The sequence below is a fragment of the Diabrotica virgifera genome, chromosome 3 (assembly GCF_917563875.1).
Source record: "Diabrotica virgifera virgifera chromosome 3, PGI_DIABVI_V3a".
In the NCBI taxonomy this organism is placed as follows: Eukaryota; Metazoa; Arthropoda; class Insecta; order Coleoptera; family Chrysomelidae; genus Diabrotica; species Diabrotica virgifera.
The window spans coordinates 267,454,178-267,476,419 of NC_065445.1; the positions used below are offsets into that span (position 1 = coordinate 267,454,178).

Below are 22,242 nucleotides of genomic sequence, written 5' to 3' on the forward strand. Positions count from 1 at the left end.
CACGGACGAAATTATAAATCAGAATTATAGCAATAGTTTCTTTAATACCTCTATTCCTGCTAACCTATAAAGTTACATGAAACGACATAGCAGGAAGAAAATTGAAACTGTCTTAAGATCTTGTTCTTGGACGATTCCCACCCTTAAACAAAACGTTCATTCCTCACGTAAATTAAAAATTTGAAAAAAAAAATTGAAAAAACACTGCGAAAGATAAAGACAGTTTTTGTTTTTATTTGATTCAGAGTTGGACCACCATCTCCATATAGCTATTTCAGCATCTATGCATCGTCATTGAAGCTATGCAGTCACAACTATAAAACAGATATTAACAATCCTGCCTATTTAAGGGAAAACATCGGGATGCAATGTTTCCACCTTTTGAGACGCAAAACAGCGACATATCTCGTAATACGAGGAAGACGAAAAGCCCTAGATACAAAAAAAAGCCCTATATGAAAAAATACTGCAAATTTATACAAATAATCTAGAATCTAGATCATATCGAGATAATAGCGCCATACCATTGAACTGATCCACTCTGTTGTCTTCAGTCGGTCTCTGATAGATCAGTTATTAAAGGGAAATGATTATAAAGGAAGGAGTGTTGCTCCTTCTGAAGCTCTAAGACAAGTAACCATAAAAAGTCCCTAGACGAAAAAGATCAAGAGGTATTAAAAATTTAGAATGTTCTAAATTGTAATTTCGTAATGTGCTAGAACCAGAAATATATTTCACAAATATTTTAGTAAAACTATAAAAAAAAGAGTGTTGAAAAAAGACTCTTTTAAAAAAAATTTATCAGAATGGTTTTAAAACGCTAAATTAGATAAAATACCTTATAATTAATAGGAACGATTCCGTGAAACCGTGTTGGATTCTAGTGTGATTTTCCCCAACAAAAACGTCACCGATAGATTACCGAGAAGATTTTTTAGATCAAGATATAACGAAATTCAGACGCCCAGTGACAATTTAACCTATGTCGATTGATTGCTGGACCACGTTAACAACTAGCCTACGACTGTCTTAATTCTTATATGGTAGCAGGGGAACATGGGCGTAACAAAGAAAACAAAAAATAAAGTATCTGATAAAAAATATGAAAAGCTATACAAAAACCATGTGAATTCTATGAGGAAAAAAATATGTTGAAAATCGGAAAATGTTGAAGAATATTAAACACAAATCTTTTAAGTCGCTATATGATTTTAAAAATAATTCACAGTCGGTTTCCAGTTTCTATAAAATTTTGTCGGCAGATATTTATATAATTTTTAACAATGTGACTTATGAGTCTATATTAATGTAGATTTAAAAAGCAAAACTTTAGTAAAACTTCTTCTTTTTCTTCTTTTTACATATAGGATCCTAAGGCCTGTTTTTTAATCGATATTAGCTCCTTCACTCTATATATGGTCACACCATCTCTTCCTTAGTCTTCTAACACTTGTTCGGCCATTTTATGGCTTGTCTCGTGCTATTTTTAGTATCCTATCTTCTGCCATTATGCTATTATATTCGTTTCATTGTTGTTTCCGTTTTGTTATGTTACCCATATATTACATAACCTTTTTATGATTTCGCTTCTCTTTATCTAGCAGGATAAAATATGTTGGAAGTCTTGATAGAATGACGAATTGACTATCGGTATGTAAATATAATAGGTTTGTTCGTAGTACGATCCAATCGATCAGCAACCGTTGCCAACCATCAGACGCATGCGCAGTTAACAGTTAGCGCTGCGCAGTTAACAGTTCGAGTTCGTAGACTACGAACGCGCTTGCGTCTGACGGTTGGCAACGGTTGCTGATCGTTCTACGAACAAACCTAATGAAACTCATATACCAAAACGCAACAGTTAGCGTTAGAGTGGGTGATCTTCAAACTCAGAAAATTCCGAGACTTTATGGAGTACGTCAGGTGGACATCATATTACCGAAACTGTTCAGTGCGCTTTTGGAATAAATCTGTAAAAGGGCAAAACTGATCGACCATAAATATAACCATATTAATCGACCATAACTGAAGGCCATAAATATAGGTAAACAGAGAAAAGCTTAGCCACCTGCAAATGATATTGTACTAGTAACTGATAGGGTAGATGAGGCCACAGAGCTTAATGAGCTCTAGCTTTTCTCGGTAGAAGGAGGATTAAAAATAAATATATCTAAAACCCAGCGGAAATATATGCATAAGAATAAGATCCATAGACCAGGTTAATATTTAGAATCACGAGATTCACATAGGAAAAGATAACCAAACCGTTGACATTTTCCGTCCTATTAGATTGACTTATTGGGACCGTTGACAAGTGGAACCACATTTTCAAATCGTCCGACACACCAATATGTCTGAAAAGAAAAAACTTTGATCTATGTGTGTTGCCAGTGTTGACTTAGCGAACGGAAACAATGACCATGACAAGAACAGTGCAAAAGATCAGTGTGGCTTAAAGGGGGATGAAGCACGCTATGTTGGGCGTTTCGTTGCGAGACAAGATCCCAAACCGATAGCTACGGCGAAGATCAGGAGTGGCTGCTGCTCTAGACAGAATAGCAACACTAAAAAGGAACCGGGCAGTTCACTTGATTCGAATGACAGATAACAGATGGAAAAAGCGCATACTGTAATGGACACCAATATATGATGCCTATCGAAGCAGCAGAGGTCGTTGGACCAACACGTTGGACTAATCATCTAAAACGTTGCTATAAGAATTGGATGCAAAAGACACAAGATCGAAAGAGATGGAAGATTATGAGGGAGATCTGGGTCCATCAGTGGACAAGCGAAGATTTAATGATGATGCAGATTACTTTTTAATTAATTCTGCCATTTCTTGGTGTTGATTACTTATAAATGTCCATATTTGTTTTTGTGTACAGAAAAAGTCGCTTTAGCCAAGCCGCACACCAAAGAAATATGAAACGAAAAACATGAAACATGAAACGAAAAACATGTTTCATGAAACTAAAACACTGCTAAATAAATCTCAAAGTCCGCCTACCAATGAAACTAGTGTGATTCATGCTCATGACACATTTTTATTTTCGGAGAGTTTCATAAATGGCCGGACGTATATTTGTTTAGCAGTGGTTTATTTCCATGAAACGTAATTTACGTTTCATGTTTCTTTGATATGCGGCCGGGCTTATACAGTTTATCAGTTCTTTCGTTTTATATCTTATTCTTCTCTAGATTTCTCAGGATCTAAAGTATTTGATATTTTATACTTTAGGTGGGCCTCTCATTTTTTTATATTTCTCTTTGATTTCTTTTCTTTACATGGTATGATATTTTTTATTGCAGTAAAACGTAAATCGGATCATATTAAAACCTCTTTTGGCTACGTCACTGGAAACCGCTTCATCCTTGCAGAACAGAACGGAGCAATTGATACGTCGAGTACAGAAATTGAGCTAGAGGGGTGCACATACGCGGTGCAGACAACAAATATGCCAAGAAGGGTCAGACAAAGGGTGGCGATCTGGGCGAAATATATAACGGGGGTTAATTGACCGACTACTGCGATAATTATAGTTGGTAACCTTTTCGAGTGTTACGAGAGCCTTCGAGAGCGGAAGGAAGAAGATCATATACGAGCACTGACTCACGTGAAGCTTAAATCTTAGGTTGGTTACCGGAACAGAGGATATTGTCAGTTATTAGTTCGTGAGAGATGAATAATTGCAGCTGAAAACAATCGCCATAAACAGAATAGGTACATACATTTACATAAACTAAACAAAAAAAAACAAGAAATAAAATATTGGGTGTAGCTTTTTTTTAAATTAACGTGTCTCAGCAAAAAAAAGGTCATTGACCCGGTTACAAAAGTACGGTATACAGTATCTACATTTAAAAAGAATTACGGTGTGAGCAAAATGATAAGAACAATATTTATATGGCGTAATATAACTGACAATCTTTGAGAAACATTACTCAACTAGTATGTGTTTGACGGTCACACGGGTATTCCAGATATGACACCAAGAAGGATTCATTTGACTCATCGGGTCACAATTTTGTCGGCATTTTTAAGGTAGGGATTCTGGGTCTAATATCATGAAGTTTTGAGCTTGTTCTATTTAAGAGATTTTTCCAGGCTTTCAAGCACATTTGATTAGCTGTATGTTGTAAATCTACCTCAAGATGAATAATTTTTATTGAAATATCCGAACCGGATGTCTCTTTAGCCGCTTGATCTGCATTTTCATTTCCTGTAATATGTCTACGAGCTATGGAATTCAAATAATGTTAACCAATACGCTGTTATCTGTTAATCGGTGGCATGCACTGTGTATAATTTGAATTAATGGATTTTGGGAGTAAATATTCTTAATAGACAGGATGGAGCATAGTGAGTCAGTGAAGATTGTAAGGTTTTTGTTTTTTTGTTTTTGTTGGTTGGACAACTGAGTACTTTCATGACAGTACTTAGTTTCTATGGGCTGTATAGATGTTATGGTAATGTGCAAGACGGTAGGTAGCTATAACTTCATTGGTGGTAGTGACAGAAGAACCAACCTGGGTTTCAATCAGTTTTGGGTGTAGCTGATTTCGCTTTTTTTTATTAGAATAAATAGGTTAGTTGTTAGTTAGTGTTCGCGAATAAATAAGTTTGATTTCTGTTAGGATAAAATTTTAGCCCAATAGTTCCCAAGAAAAATGTTTTTTAGTTTAAAGGAAATCAAACTTAATACTTACTTTTTTTCTCTCTTTCCGGCACCCGTATCTCGAAATCCTTTGGCAAAGGGGTTATTGTCTATTTTTAATTGAGTAATCTGAAACAAAATAGAAAAATTATTGTTTTTGAGTTACTAAACGAAGAACAGAATGAGTAAATTATAATAATACATTAGGTAAAAAAATTTCTTTCCATGTGATTTTTATCTCTTGTTTTAAAAATCTCCAACGCTAACTTAGTATGTAAAAAATATGTACATACAATTTAAAATAAAGAAAATTAATGAATGAGAGACAAACGATTTAATTCTATTTCAGATCCAATCACCACCGGTTTACGTACGTTTCTTCCTCTTGGAATCGTCAGAAGGACCCTTAAGTGTGTACTCTAAATCAAAACGAAACCCCACGGTCTAGTCATCATTCTCTTTGCCTTATCCCTATGCGGGGTCGGCTTCCCTAATTGCATTTCTCCACATAATTCATCTTGGGTCATATCAATGGCAATCCCCTTTACTAGCATGTCCTGCCTTATCGTCTCCCCCCAGGTCTTCTTTGGTCTTCCTCTCCTACTCCTTCCAGGAATCTGCACTTCAGCTATTCATCGTATTGGGTGATTAACGTCTCGACGTTGAACATGACCAAACCATCTTAACCTATGCTTTCTCATTTTGGCATCAATTGGTGCCACACCTAGACTTCCCCTAATATACTCATTTCTAATTTTATCCTTCCTTGTCACTCCACTCATTCATCTAAGCATTCTCATTTCCGCCACATGCATTCGATGTTCCTCTTTCTTCTTCACTGCCCAACATTCAGTTCCGTACATCATAGCCGGTCTTATGGCTGTTTTATAGAATTTTCCCTTCAGCTTCATTGGAATTTTTCTGTCACACAACACACCACTCGCTTCTTTCCACTTCATCCATCCAGCCCTAATTCTACTGCATGCATCTCCATCTATTTCTCCATTACTCTGTAATACCGATCAAAGGTACTTAAAACTATTGCTTTTTACAATCAGTTCACCATCCAAAGATACCATTTTATTTGTAGTAATTCCATATTTAAATGAACATTCCAAATACTCTGTTTTTGTCCTACTAAGTTTTAAACCGTTTTCCTCCAGAGCTTGACTCCACTGTTCCAGTTTTTGTTCTAAGTCTCTTTCACTATTTCCTACTAACACGACATCATCAGCATACATTAAGCACCATGGAATGTTACCCTGTAGTTTTGCTGTTATCTGGTCCAAAACTAATGAGAATAAATACGAACTAAGCACAGAGCCTTGGTGCAATCCTACTTTCACATAAAATTTATCAGTATTTCCCACATCTGTCCTAACACTAGTCGTTACTCCCTCATACATATCTCTCATATGGGATATGGCACTCCTTTCTTATTGAGTGCCCACCACAGAACCTTTCGAGGAACTCTATCATATGCTTTCTCAAGATCAATGAATACCATATGAGCGTTTGTTTCTTTACTCCTGTATTTTTCCATCAACTGCCTTATAATGAAAATTGCATCTGTTGTTGATCTGCCCTGCATAAAGCCAAATTGATTCTCGGATATTTCGGTCTCTTCACGTATCCGTCTATCAATTACTCTTTCCCATATTTTCATGGTGTGGCTAAGCAGTTTTATAGCCCTGTAGTTTGTACATGCTTTATCTCCCTTGCTTTTGTAAACAGGTACCAGTATACTGCTTCTCCATTCGTCTGGCATTTGTCCAACTTCCATAATTCTATTAAATAGACCTGCTAGCCACCTTGTTCCTGTCTCTCCCAGTGCTCTCCATACTTCCCCAGGAATATCATCTGGTCCTACCGCTTTTTCTTTCTTTATTTTTTGAAGCGGTTGAGCCACTTCCTCGTTTGTTATTTTGGTGACCATTGCTGCTACTGTCTCCGTTGACTCTACAGTCTGTCTGTCAATTCTTCATTTAATAAGCTGTCAAAGTACTTTCTCCATCTCTTTTTGACATCCCTTTCGTGAACTAGTATTTTATTATTTTCATCTCGGATACATCTAATCTGATTAAAATATTTTGCTTTCTTTGCTCTCTGTTTGGCTATTTTATATATCTTCGTTTCGCCTTCCCTGGTATCAAGTTGATTCTGCTTTGGCTTTTACTACTGCTACTTTCGCTTCCTTTTTCGCCACCTTTTTCGCCACCATATAGTTTTGAAGATCTGTGTGGGATCTGGTTTCTTGCCACTTTTGGTCTAGTAAGCAAACGAAATAATTTGCTAATGGACGCAAGAGTGACAAATATTTAAAACAACGAGAAGTCTAAGTTCCAAAGACTTCTTACGTCGAAAGCAAAATCCGTATGTGTGGTGACAATCTGAATCCGAGCCTTCTACACTTTACAATAGGCATCAGCACGATACATGAACAGACATGGAGAAATCTAATATATGCATTCAACACCCATGCAAAATATGAAGTTAATAATTTATAATCAAAAACAAAAACTGTTGCTACAAGTTGAATTTTAGTTAAAACTGACAAAAAAAAAAATAAGAAGGAAGAAACGATATTCTCGAGAGCAAATGCATAGTTAATAAATATCTGAGAAAAATCCTATATCCGCGAGCAAATCGGTTTTTGTTTGCTCTATTTACTTGGTCAGATAGAAAAATTTAAAAACAATTTATTAAGGCAGCTTATCTCGCAGAGAATAGAGATAGGGGGAATTATGTTGTCAATATTTTTTTACTTTGTTGTCTTTGCTTTTTTAGTTTCTAATATTAATTTTCGAACAGTTCTAATACATAAATTATTTCGTTTCTTTTAGCGTGTTCCATATTTAATTTTAACGCACATTTTATCTTGTACCTCTCTATGATGCACTTAAAATTCTACAAAGCATTCTAAAAAAATTGCATTCAATGATCTAAAATACGCATTGCCACAACTGCCTCATTAAAACAATCACGAGCATAAGTAAGCGTTGACGCTAAATGCGCGATATTATCACTCTTAATAGTGTTTACGTTCAGTCATCATATATTACACAAAATTACCAGAAACACACAAAAAACTTGTCGACATCATTTAAAGGCGGGATTCTGAGAATATCTCTTTACTTCAATTTATATTGTGTTCAGAGTTGTTACCTGAGGGATTGGCAAAAGGATATTCTTTTAAATATTTTTATTCTAAATATATAATATTCAGTCTAATGAGCCAAAAACATGCATCCTTGTATATAATCCTGCTCATCTTTCCTTTATCATTTTATTCTTCTTCTTCCTATCCGTTCCGGATGTTGGCGATCAGCATGGCTATCCTAACGTTGCTTGCTGCCATTATGAATAGTCCGGTTATCGATGTATTAAACCACTTTTTCAGGTTTTGAAGCCAAGATACCCTTTTTCTCCCTGGTCCTCTCTTTCCAAATACTTTGCCCTGAAGGAAGACGAAGTCGATGAGGATGCCAGGAACTTCCTGGGAACGCGTTCATGGAAAAGAACAGCGGTAAATCGAAATGATTGGAGAAGCTTGTTGAAGGAGGCCAAGGCTCGATTTGGGCTGTAGTGCCATTGAATGGATGGATGGAAGGAAGAGTTGCAACAAGCTATATTCTCTTCATTCCTCATAACATGGCCAAGATATTCTAGTTTGCGCTCTTTGACGGTGTTAATAATCTCGCATTCCTTGCCTATTTTACGCAGGAATTCAACATTAGTCCCACCATCCACCCACGAAATTCTTAAAATGCGTCTGTAACACCACATCTCGAATGCCTCGAGTTTTCTTAAATAAGCTTCGGAAATTCATTCTCTATACTGATTTATTTGCTTTCTATCGGTTAATCGAATATATTGTCGGTGTTCTTTCTCTTTATCGCTTTTTTATAGTCCCCAAGGTATGTTTATTTTATTTCAGATGTTGTTCATCTACCAGATGTTATCTTTTTTATGTTAATTATTTTCGTTTAAATTCCTAAATCCTACCTTTTTTTCTAGAGTATATACCTGCTTTGCTCCATACTTCCACATCTTCACAGTTACGATGTCATCTTTTCCTGGTGATTTGGTATTCTCATATTTTTCATACGTGAAAACAAAGATCGAGATCGTATTATCGAGAACTATATCGTACCTACTGAATGAGCGTGCGATCCTGTAAGAAAGTGTAAGAGTTAAAATGTTGTCTTAAAAATATCTCCTTCTTCTTGACTGGCTTTACAACTCGGGGTGAGTCTTCGTCGCATCCACTATTGCCCATCTTCTACGAACCTTTGCTTCCATTTTCCAATGTACCTTTCCATCCGTTTCTGGTACGGCCTATTGATCTTCTACCGTATGGTGTCTCAAAAAACACTGCCTTTAAAACTATGTCGTCCTCTGATCTTGCCACATGACCTACCTATCTTATCCGGTTAGCTTTTATATGTCTGATGATGTTTTCAATACCATACAGAGTCACCAATTCAGCATTGCGGTGCCTTCTCCATTCTCCTGCCAATTCATCTCTTTGAGGCTCAAATATCATTCTGATAATCTTCCTTTCAAATACCAGCAGCTTATTTATTTTCCGCAGATCTATAGTTCATCTTTAACTTCTTTATGTAACAACTGGGAGAATAATTATTGACATGTACAGTATTAATTTAAGTTATCTTTGTAACAGCTTAGATCTTAATAATGATGATTGAGAGTATAATGCTCTATTCCTCGCAGCTATATTTTCTATGTGGTATTTTTTTAGTAATTCGGAGTTGTGGTTATTAATAGTTATGTTCTGCTTAACTCTTGGTTTTGGATTTATGGTTACTAGCATGTATTTCGTCTTCTGTTTCCTCCTCGAGTTGTGAAAACACCACTTTCACGTCCCTTGTAGAATGAACAACTGCATCTAGATCATCAGCAAAGGCCAGCAATAGTTTTGATCCTCGATTAGCAAATCCCCAGTCAGCTTAGACGATTCTAAAGCCTGATTGAATAGCAACGGGGATAAGGGGTCTCCTTGTATTGATGTTATACTAAACGAGATCCATGTTCTGTTTCATATATTTACTTCTTCTTCTTCTTTTTATATAGACATTACTCTGTCTGTTTTTCAATGTGCCTCCAGTAAGTTGTCATTCCATCTTTTTCGTGGTCTTCCCACTGATCGTCTTCCTATTGGGGAACCGTCTCTCGCCGTCCTTACTACTCTATTTGTTGTCATTCGGCTTATGTGGTCGTTCCATTCTACTCTTCTGCTTTTCACCCAGTTATTAATGTTGTCCACCTTGCATCTCCTTCGTATATCTGCACTTCTAGCTCTATCCCACATAGTCTTACCATCGATTTTTCGCAATGTTTTCATCTCTGCTGTTTCTAGCATTCTTTTTGTCCTTTCTGTATCAGGTCGTGTTTCTGCCGCGTATGTCATTAGTGGTCTGATGACTGTTTTGTAAATTCTGCCCTTCACTTCTTTTCCGATGTTTTTATTTCTCCATATTGTTTCATTCAGGCAACCTGCGGTCTGTTTGCTTTATTCGCCTGATCTTCCACTTCTGTTTCAAGATTTCCGTAGCATCATAGTGTGATGCCTAGATATTTAAACTCCATGACTTGTTCTATTATTTGACCCTCCAGCTCTAATTTACACCTTATTAGATTTGCTGTTATAACCATGCACTTAGTCTTTTTTGGGGAAATTAAATTCGTGCAGCATACGTTGTAAATCATCTTCACTTTGAGAGATTAGTATTGCGTCGTCTGCATAGCAGATTATTTTAAGTTGTTTTTCTCCCATTTGGTATCCTTTTTTTGTTCTTACTTTTTTTATTATTTCGTCCATGATCAGGTTGAACAACAGAGGACTCAGGGAATCTCCCTGTCTTATCCCATTGCCAGCTTCAATTGGGTCAGTTAGTTCATCATCTACTTTTACTTTTATTGTGTTGTTCTGGTAGATATTTTCGATCGTTTTAATTATTCCTAGAGGTACCTCTCTTGCGTACAATAAATGGATAACGTCCTTTAATTTGACCCTGTCGAATGCCTTCTTAATGTCCACGAAACATAAGTATGCCGGTTTGTTGTATTCTAACGATTTTTCTTGAATCTGCCTCATTATAAATATAGCGTCGGTGCATGATCTTCCCGACCTATTTATATATTTACTTGTGCATATGAATCCGTCACGCACATTTGAGCTAGTTCCACTAATTTTCTTGGTATTCCCATGTCTAGCATTGCTAACATAGTCTGCTTCTTTTCATCGAATCATATGCTTGACGGAAATCTACGAAAATTTGGTATACATCTCGGTTGAATTATAATATTTGTCCTATCGTAAATATTTGATCTGTTGATTTTCCAGCAAGAAAGCCGCATTGGTAGTGACCAAGGGTCTTAAAAATATGTATTTCGTGATGCTTAAAAATATGTTTGTCTTAAAAATTCAAAACAAAATACAGAGATTCCCATTCCAGCTCCTTCTGAGAAAATCATCAGTCCACGGCCTTGATTCCACTAATTATAACAACAATTCTCTCACCATGTCGCGGCAGCTTTGTCTTGACAAATCTACTTTTTAATTCCTAGAAGACGAAATTAATAAGAGGTGCCGAAGCTCGAAGTTCTGGGAGGCCGATTTTACGAATTTTTCTTTCGAAATTTTTGTAGGTGACATTTTCTGAATTCTCCAGTGCGTGCTTGCTGCTGGCGTTTAAACTATTTCTCGAAATGTTCCATCATGATAAGCTAGCAAAGGGAGATTCCAACAACAAATTGGTATTTGACTGTGGCGACTTATTTTTCAAATGTCAATTTAATGAGCGATCTTGAAACACATTTTTTGTTTTGAATATCCCTCAAATGGAAAAATTTGTAAAACAAATACCCTTCTCGTTTAAAAATATGATTTGAGTTAGCGCTATTTAAATAAACTGACTTAAAGGTTTCATTCTATTCTCTTTCATGGTACTTAATTAGGTCTGTTTTTTAATAGTTATCTCCAAGCTTTGAAATTATTAGAAACTGTAATTAACCATTACGTTACGTGTAGCCAAAACTAACAGTAAAACGCAAAACGATAATAATAATGATACTCTCAGGCTACGAAATTTAATAGAACCCATTACATCTAATACGGAGTCCGTTATAAATCAAGAGAAATAGAGACACCTTATGAAATATTGATCTATTAAGAATAAATTAAACGTTATTATAGCGAATAATTGTTTGTGTAAATGTGTGACCGAACAAGTGCAAATGTCTTTTCTTTGGACTAAAATAATTAATCTATCCCATAGACGTACCAGATTGTAAGAGGCAAGGTACAAGGAATTAGGTAAATTAAGTGTGTAAAGAATGGATTTGGTGTATTAGTCGATTTGATTATCTAGAAAAAAGCATAACAAAATGAATCATGTGAATACAAATACACAGAAAAAGATACAGTGGTGAAAGAAAAATCACGTTAACTTGCAAATTTTTCGGTAAAGATAGGAAACAGAACATCGGTGCCATTTAGTATAATATCAGGACTTAGACAAGGAGACCCCTTATCGCCATTACTATTTAATCTGGCCTTAGAATATGCAATAAATAAAATATCAAAATCAATGGGAAAATCCCAGTAGCTGGCTGTATACCATAATTAAAAATCATACAGAACAAGTAAAAACTTCGTTTGTATAATGGTATAAAAAGTTTATTGAAAAACTATTAAAAAGTCATCCAGAAGGATTCGCAAAACGTTTTCGATCTAGATGAACTGATCTAGATCGAAAACGTTTTGCGAATCCTTTTAGATGACTTTTTAATAGTTTTTCAATAAAATTTTTATACCATTATACAAAAGAAGTTTTTACTTGTTCTGTATGAAGTAAAATATCGTCTGATGACAGGGGGATTTGAGAATCGAGAAAAAAAACTATTGTTGGTCTTTGCTGATGATCTAGATGTAGTCACTCATTTTATAAGAGACGTGAAAGAGGTGTTTTCACAACTCGAGGAGGAAACAGGTAGTCTGGGTCTTCGAATAAATAAAGAGAAGACGAAATGCACGCTAGTAACCAAAAATCCAAGACCAAGAATTAGAAAGAACATATTTATTAATGACCACAGTGCAAACCATACATACTCTAGAGTCTAGACGTTCCACGACCATGTCAATCTTTCGGATCGAATTAACGCCATTTCTTGATTGGAAAGGCAACTGAATTGACAAATTATAGTTACGCGGGAATTTCAAACTATAAATTTTATGGGATTTTTGATGAAATTTCGCAGAAAATTAAAACAACAGAAGGACAATTCAATGTTTTATTCAATAATTATACTATAACTTAAAATTACCTTAAAAGTTCCATCTACATAAAAAATACTAAAAGTCATAAGTTCTGTCTAAAGTTATGGTAGAAGGTAGTGTTGTAATCTGGGCTGAAATACCAATATAAACAAAAATCAAAGTTTTACTGAAAACTTCAAATATTCCAATGTGTTTTTAAAATGCTAACGCTACTGTCATGTGTCATGTGAAAGCACTGTTTTTGTAATAAATCAATGTTTAGTTAAATGAAAATTTTTGAAAGAATATCTTGTAAGAAGATTTTTTTGATTCTTATCCTTATAATCTTTTATTGGAATACTTAAACTGTTTCAGGATCCATTATATTGCTTTGTTACATGTGGAAAAACACAGCACGGGATGATCCAACGCTTAGTGTAAACTAAAAATTCGACTCATAAAAACGGAGAAAAGGTTCATAGAATTTATTAAAATTGAAATTAAATCTGAATAAAGACATAACACCACTATAATAATTAAGGTGATACAGTAGCGATCAACAGGTAGCAAAAACGCGTTCCAAGATTGCGGTTGTAATTTTGAATATTTTTTCAAGATATTTGGCACACGTATTCGTAATATAATAAAGAATGGCGGTACAGAGCCCAATTTGAAAAATGTATTAATATGTGGAAATTACTCTGTAATTAAATACAATATTTAAAAAACGAGCCTGTACCGCCATTAAGAAGAACAAAAAAATACACTTTCTTCAAATAAACTTTTTTATCCAATGCCTAGATTTTGTGTCATTTTGGAACTACTAAAATTTTTTATTTCACTAGTAGTTCCAAAATGACACAAAATCTAGGCATCGGATAAAAAAGTTTATTTGAAGAAAGTGTATTTTTTGTTCTTCTTAATGGAGGTACAGGCTCGTTTTTTTAATATTGTATTTAATTACAGAGTAATTTCCACATATTAATATATTTTTCAAATTGGGCTCTGTACCGCCATTCTTTATTATATTACAAATACGTGTGCCAAATATCTCGAAAAAATATTCAAAAATACAGCCGCAATTTTGGAACGCGTTTTCGCTACCTGTTGATCGCTACTGTTTCCTCTTAAGCCAAAAATTGTAAAGTAAATACAAAAATAACCCTTTAATTTAATTGTCAATTCTCAATTGTTAAATGTGACCAAAAAATTCACTGAAGGCGACATCTCTGGATTTGAAAGGCAACCAATTTGCTGTCTTGACCTTGACAATTTACGTGAATGGTCTAGAGTATGTATGGTTTGTGGACCACAGCTTCGAAGTAGTAAAAGCTTAAAAATCTGGAGGCGGTAATCATAGATGAAATACTGATATACACATAGAAAAAGAGGTCTCAGCAAGAATAGCTGGGGAAAATAGATCTTTACACTGCCTATCATTATTATTCAGATAAGCTGCTAAGCTGCTAAACAGACAAAACTCTAAGACTGTACATGTTAATAATTATTCGCCGTAAACAGTTATTTCATATGGAACTCTACATTAACGGGAAATAAATAAGCTGCTGCTATTTAAAAGAAAGGTTCATGGCACCACAAGAAGAAGAATTTAAATACCCATGATTTTTTATAGTGTTAGAATGTATGACATCAATAGCATGTGTTAGAATGCATAACATAAATTATAGCATCAAGCAGAGAAAGCTGTAGTATTTCCAACATGTAATGAGAGGTATCAGATAATCCAGATATAGGTTGCTGTAAAATATTATGCAAGAAAAAATAGCAGGCAACCGCAGTCCAGGAAGAAGAAGAATCTCAGGGTTGAAGAACTTGCAAGATTGGTATTGTGTTGATACAAGCATGCTATTTAGGGTGGCAGTGAATAAAATTAAGATAGCTATGATGGTAACCAATTTTCTGAAAAGATAAGGTGCATGAAGAAGAAGAAGAATGTATAAAATATGTAAATACGAGTATAGTTTATTTTAAATGTAATTATTTTCATTCATTTATTACTTGTTTTTCTTATATGTCTCGTTTATGTCTCGTGACATAAACTACAGCAAGCCATAGCCCATTGAAGTCTCCGCCTATGAAGTCTAGTTCATTCCTTATACAAAAATAATTAATCTCAATTTGAAATTGTAATTGAAAGTCGTAATATCGAAGTTTCAAAAGACATAAAGGTAATTATTTAACTATAAAAATGTCGTTGGTTGAATTATTCAAGACTTTTAGTCGTTTCTTTTTCATAATTTAGTATTAAAACTGCTGACACCTCTCACGCCATTTCCTAACGAGATACTTAATGTCATGTTTAACATATCAATAATTATTTCTACAACTGCTCGCAATTCTATCAATTGCACCCAAAATCATAAACTATCGTTTAAAGGTTTATAATTAGGGAACTGATTTTCTTATTTTTAAGTGTCATCTTAGAAGATTGACTGGAAATTTTCAGGAAATTCGTTCAGCTGACTGCTGGTAGATGTAGTCAGTAGTTTGTAACCAGTTACTAAAATGTCAGGTAACCAACGCTTCTTTTTCTTCCTTCGCCGTTCCCTTTCGAAGGTTGGCGATTCAAATGGCAATTGTAGGTAGCTTTGAAAACTTCTGCATGAACAATTTCTGCGGATGAGCGGCCAAACCATCTTCTCAGGTCTTTTAGCCACGAGTTCTAGCGTCTTCCTACTGACCTTTTGTCCTGTACTTACCTTCCAATATGATTTGAAGTAATTCATATTTTTCACCTCTCAGCACATGACCTAAGTATTCATGTTCAAGTTTTCATGTTCAAGTATTTAAGTTTTCATGTTCATGAGTGTTTTTCTCTGTTGTTCGATTCTTGACAGGATTTCTTTTTTTTTGTGTTAGCGGGTAGACACTTTTCTACGATCCCGGTAGAAAATATGCATACATCAGGGAAGTGACCCTGGCCACACAAAGGCACGGCCCAAGGGATTTTGCCGCCCTGGGCGAACCCCCCACTTGGTATACCCAAAAACACAAAAATTTCACCATGGCTCTTAATTTGCTGAAATCTATCACTTAATAGATACATTAACAGTTTTGTCTATAATTTTTAAATGGAAGTCAACTTTATATCGTGTCCCTGGATCTAGGTCCATATTTTCATCTTCAGCCTCGTGGCCAAATTGTCACTTTCTAGTAATAGCCTAATAGTAATACATAGCCTCTTTCTGGATATTACTGTGCCTCCTTTTCGGGTTCTCAATTTCTAACTTTGATGAGCTCTGTTACGTCTGTCAAATAGCCCTGGAGTTTTAAATCACTTCTGAGAGACTTAAAATGGATTTCCGATATTTCTATTGAACTGATAGCTTGATACGCTCTCATACCAATACTCTGCAATGCCATATTACCACGGAGCAAAGAAAAGTAAAATCACGGATTTGATTTGCCAAACAGCTTGCCTCATGAGCAGCCATTTTATCGTTGTTTTTATTCACAGTGATTTCTACAAGAGCATCGTAAATTTCTTCAATTTGGTATCTAATGGGAGTAATTGCATCAATTATTCTACTTTCCCATCTAGTTTCGGACAAAGGTTGCAATATTAGGTTAGAAATATGATTTTTCAGCATAGTCCAACGATGAATAGATGCTGAGAAAAAGTTGTAAATTTTTGTCACTAAGGAAAAGAAAGAAACTTCAAACTGTGAGGCTTTAGCAGCATCGTTTACGACTAAGTTAAGTGATTGGCTAGAACATGGGACAAAAAATGCTCTAGAATTCATTTTCAAAATTCTGTTTTGAACTCCCATCTTCTCTTTCATGTTTGCCCCATTATCATACCCTTGTCCTCTCATATCTTCCAAAGATATTCCCAGTTCATTCTAGAACTCTCTAACTCCCAAGCCAGTGGTTTCCACTACAGGCACAAATTCAAGAAAATGTTCTTCAATTTTAAAATTTTGTGAACAAGAACCTAAGTCGACAAAATGTACAACAATAGTCATCTGTTTCACCCCAGCAATATCAGATATACAATCTAAAATTATGCAATAATACTTTGTTGATTTCAAAAAGTTTAAAATTTTATTTTTGATTTGGTCAATGAGGAGCTGAATAATTTAATTTTGAATACGTTTTCCCAAGTAGTCATGCTGCTTGTTACTCCTATTAGTTATTCTCCTAATGTGCTCTTGTAAAACAGAATAAAAATTTTAAAGAGCTCAAAAAGCTTAAAAATATTACCATTGTTTTGATGAAAATGTTTATCAGAATCAGAATCGCCACTCAATGGAAGACACTGTTGTGCTAAGAACTGTATTATTGATATAAGTCGTTGTATTACATTTTGCCAATGATCAGTTTGTGAATTTAGAACTTTTTGTGTTTCTTCATCTATAATTTTACTCGATTCTAGTCTGATTGCTAGTTCTACCCCACTGTTGCTGTGACTGTAGATGAGCTAGAGACTTAGCGTGGCTGGACAAAGCTTCAGCCATATGTTTCTAATTATTATATCCATTTTCAGTAAAGTTAATTTTAAGTGAATTTCAGTGAATTTATTTTCGTTTTGATTCTACTATTCTTATGCAATGAAGAAGAAGGCGGTGTTGTCGATTTTCCGTCGAATGAACCTTGCAATTGTTATTGTTTCACTTACTTAATTCTCGTTTTTACAGTTGCATTTCTGCCGCTCTTGTTCATAATATTGATTTTTTATAATATTAAAAACCTAAGTTATTATTTCTTCAATTTCAAAAATTGGCTGTCCTCTAAAATTTGCCGCCCTGAATTTGCCGCCCTGGGCAGTCGCCCAGTTCGCCCACCCCTGGGGCCGGGCCTGCACAAGCCATGCTTTGCTCTCAATTCCTTATTAAAACAAAATATGTCCCATTCCTTTATTCCTTTAAAAACTAGTTACCTATTTCCTATCTCGCCCTAATGAGAGGGCAGCAGCGATAATTAGTACCATCTTAAAACGAAGAGGAAATGATCCTGGTCAGGCTTGAAATTAGACTGCCACAAGCATGACTGGAGCAGTTTGAACAGTTGTGGTACTGAGATGGGAAAGGCAAAAGAAAAACCATCCCATTATATTTCCCAAAAATCTAAATGGCAGACAAAACCAACACTGAGAACGAATTTATTATTTTTTCTTTCCCATTTCCTGTCTGGTTTTCATGCCCCGTACTACTGATATCATATTTTACCTTTCCCAATCAATCCTCCTTTGGTCTTCACAAAGTCAAATTTCAAAGTTACTTCCAGGAAGAGTAGGTTAACCTGGTATAGTAATCCCAATATTGTAATTTCGAAGTATTTTGTCTCTTTAATACAATTATTATAATCCACAATAATTTCGGTAATCAATGGAAAGTTGCCGAAATACATAATATTGTTCTTACCTTTTCATTTTGGTATGCTGTAACTGCTATAAATTCCGTTTCCTTGAAGACATACGTCCGAAACGTTGAATAAGGTAGTTTTAAAATATCATTAGCCCTAACTAAGTGAAACCTGGGTTGGTATTTGTGCATGGAGTTCAGTATCGTCTGTAACAAAAAAAAAACGTTTATTAGTATTGTATATCAATTTCAAAATATTTTATAGTATCAGGAAATGATAGTTATATAAACTATTTGCTTTTAGCATTTATGTGTTATGTTTCGGTTAATACTGCTTTCTTTGATAACAAGAAAACACCTAATTGTATGAACCTAATTTGTAATTATTGTCATCATTAAAAATTGTTTCGTTTCTTGAAGTTCACTTTTACATGATCCTTCCCTTTAAAAACCTCTTCTTCTTTTGCCATTTAATTCGTCCAATTTTGAACATAGGCTTCCCCCAGTTTCCTCCATTCGCTTCTGTTTAGTGCTTTCTGTTTCCAGTGCGTTCCTCCTATCTTTTTAATGTCGTCTCCCCATCTCATCTGGGGTCGTCCTCTTGCTCTCATTCCTGTCCATGGTATCCATTGTTGTATCGTGCTATTCCACCTATTGTCCGTTTGTCTAGCGTTACGACCTGCGAAGCTCCATTTTAGCCTGGCTATATGTTGGCCTGCGTCTTTGACTTTTGTTCTATTTCTGACCCAGTTGTTTTGCTTTTTGTCTGTCAATTTTACTCCTAACATTGCTCTCTCCATGGCTCTTTGTGTCTTCATTATTTTATCCATGTTTGCCTTTGTCAAGGTCCATGTTTGGCATGCGTATGTGAGAATTGGGAGTATGCACTGGTCAAACACTCTTGTTTTTAAGTATTGTTGTATTTTTTATTCTTTAGGACCCATTTTAATATTCCAAATTCTGCTCAGGCCAATCTGACCCTTCTTTTTACCTCCGCTGTTTGGTTTTCCTTATTTATTTTTATCATCTGTCCCAAATATATATAATCATTAACCGCTTCTATTGTGGTGTCGTTTAGTATTACGTTTCTATTGTCTTGTATGTTTGTCATTGTTTTTGTTTTGGCAAAATTCATTTTTAGACCTATTTGTTCGGACTCATTTGCTAGTTCGGTTAGCATGGTTTGTAGTTCTTCAAAACTTAATGCTATGACTACTACATCGTCTGCATATCTTATGTGGTTTAGTTTCTTTCCATTTATGTTTATTCCCATGTTTGTCCATTCCATTGTTTTGAAAACATCTTCCAGTGCTAATGTAAATAGTTTAGGAGAAATAACATCTCCCTGTCGCACTCCTCTGTTTATTGGTTTTCTGGTTTCTTCCAATTGTACTGTCATTGTTGCGTTCTTATATATATTACGTATTATCATAATAAAATTAGCTAATACAAAAAAAACTCTAGCGCTTTCTAATATCAATAAAACCTTAAAATTTGTGATCAATAATATTTGAATGCTATAAATTTATTGTGGTAAATACATCGTTAACAACTGTCACCTTTTTTGCTGTATGAAATGTTGCATGCATGTAGGTCTTCAGAAAAAGCCTTGACAATGCTTTGATTTTAAACCAAATGAATGGCGCAAGAGCACAATTCTTTAAACCCTCTGTATATGAATCGGTATCAATAGGATCTTACATGTTTCGGTATACCCTACCTCATCAGAAATCCGCGTAGGACACGAATTCATAAGCAGAAAAGTAAACGAATTTGTCTTGGAACTTCCCACTTCAGAAGACAGACAGAGAAATTGACTCTATCGAGTCGTGTTTTCGTTCATGGCCATCAGAGTAGATGTCACTTATATGTAGCTATATCTACTTGATCACTTTTGTGCGTAGTAATGCGGTTCTTGAGACGTCTAAAAGTTTGGCCGATATATTTACAGTCATTGCTTTAGGAAATGAAAACTACTGAGATTTGTTGTTGAAGGATTCAATCTTTGAGTTTTCAAAAATAAAATTACCTGTTAACACTTTTTTATTGGCTATTTTAATGTTCTCGTAGCATATACACAGGATCGGTCATGTTTTAATCGTTCACAAATAAAAGTCAAGTATTTTTTTTCAATTCCTAAATTAACCGTAGATGATTTATCAGTACATAACAGGTGGTCTATTATAGAGAAAAAGCATAAACAAAAACAAAAAGTGACGCAAAAACGAGTAAAAGAACGGCTAAAAATACCTTTTACATATTTTTCAAATAACGAATGCGTACCTACGTAGTACGTACAAGAACTGGTTCTTTTACCAACTTACCATTCGATAATGATTTGTTGCCAACATTATAAACATCTCTGTGTGGTCTGAACCGCTAACTTCGTGTTGATCGCACACGGTGTATGTACCAACATTTAAATTTTAACAGATACTACGATTCGGTCGATTTTTTCTTCTCTTCTTCTCTTTTTATTGATCTTTCGCGAGAAACCAGTACAGTATGGATATATGCAGATGGCGTTTTTAAGAGTTAATTATTTTAAGACGTCTCTGTCAACAGGTTTACCAACTGGATATGTGTGGGAAAATGCGCCGACAGGAAATTATCTATGTTTTCTAATTGAGTTGCTTTTAACTTGGCAGGATCTATCAGATTTTATCGCTTTCTTTAGGATACGATACTTGCGTAGCCTTATGTGCTTCTAATTTTTTAAATGTATATCTAAAAATTACTTCGCTAAAATGTAGACTTAATTAGATTTCACGCCATGAGTTTACTGTTACTTATTAGTTTTTTATAATTGGTCTCGTGATAAAATCTTTATTTATATCACAATTTTTTTTTGGTTTATTATATTTTTGCTCCGAGACTGAATCGACAGTTATCTTGCTTGCATAAAATTGGATAAATATGAATACCACTTTGCAGAATCATATAGTATTATACTGAATGTGGGGCTATACGGTGAGTCAATTACTTCTGTCTTTGGTTCTACTTGTTCATTCTAACTCTTGTGATTTTGATGTTGTGTTCAGCTGCCATATCACCTCTTCGGGGGTCTTCTAAGTGGTCTTTTTGTATTCGATTTATGTGTTTTGCCCATTTCTCTGAGAGAAGTTCCTCTTATGGTTCTTAATACTTTCATATCTATAGTTCTCATTAATTGGATTTTGCTCTCTGTGCTCTGCCGTTTTAATCCCGATATTTTCTCTGCCTTGTTGACTTGTTTTTCACGTCTTCTGCAGTATAGGTAACTATCATTCTTCTTCATCAAATGCCATCTCCGCGACAAAGGTTGGCAATCATCATGGCTATTCTGATCTTCAAGACAGCTGCTCTGAACAATTGCCATGAGCTGCAACCAAACCATTCTCTCAGATTCTTCAACCAGGAAACGCGTCTCCGTCCTACGCTCCTCCCACCCTGTATTTTTCCTTGTGTTATCTCACCCTTTCATCACATGTCCGAGATATTGCAATTTCCTTTTTTTATTGCATTTTCCATTTCCCTCTCTCTGTCTATTCTCCTTCTATATTCACTTCTATATTCGTCACTCTATCTACCCATGAAATCCTTAATATTCTTCTAAATGTCCGCATTTCAAACGCGTTAAGCCGATTTATTGCATTTCGATTAAATGTCCACAATTGAGCTCCATAGTAAAGCACACTGTGTACGTAACATTTAATTAGCCTTAATTAGCCTATTCTAAGGGCCAATGTCAGATCTTTGCTGCATAAAATCTTTTTCATTTTCACGAAGTTGGCACGTGCTTTTTCACTTCTCACTCTTATTTCTGGGGTATACGCTCTGAGCTTCGCTGGTGTCGCTCCTAGCGGATTAGTAATGCAACTTTCACCAGTAATTTTTAAATTTATTATTTAATTGTTATCGCTTAATATTTACAACGCAAAAAATTAATTAAATTGTAATGGATTTTTTTAAGATTTTGCTAATCATTTTGACGTTCTAT

The 22,242-nt window shown here is 35.1% G+C and overlaps 1 protein-coding gene across 4 annotated transcripts in view; it reads right to left on the reverse strand.

Moving 5' to 3' along the window:
• Positions 1-22,242, reverse strand: part of LOC114326375 (optomotor-blind protein) — a 340,276-nt gene that overhangs the window by 19,056 nt on the left and 298,978 nt on the right. For all 4 annotated transcript variants that reach the window (XM_050646176.1, XM_050646175.1, XM_028274766.2 and 1 more), the window contains 2 exons: positions 18,324-18,470; positions 4,711-4,787 (listed from right to left, as the gene is read on the reverse strand). In XM_050646176.1, coding sequence (XP_050502133.1) covers positions 4,711-4,787; positions 18,324-18,470 — 224 coding nt within the window. The remainder of the gene's footprint in view (positions 1-4,710; positions 4,788-18,323; positions 18,471-22,242) is intronic.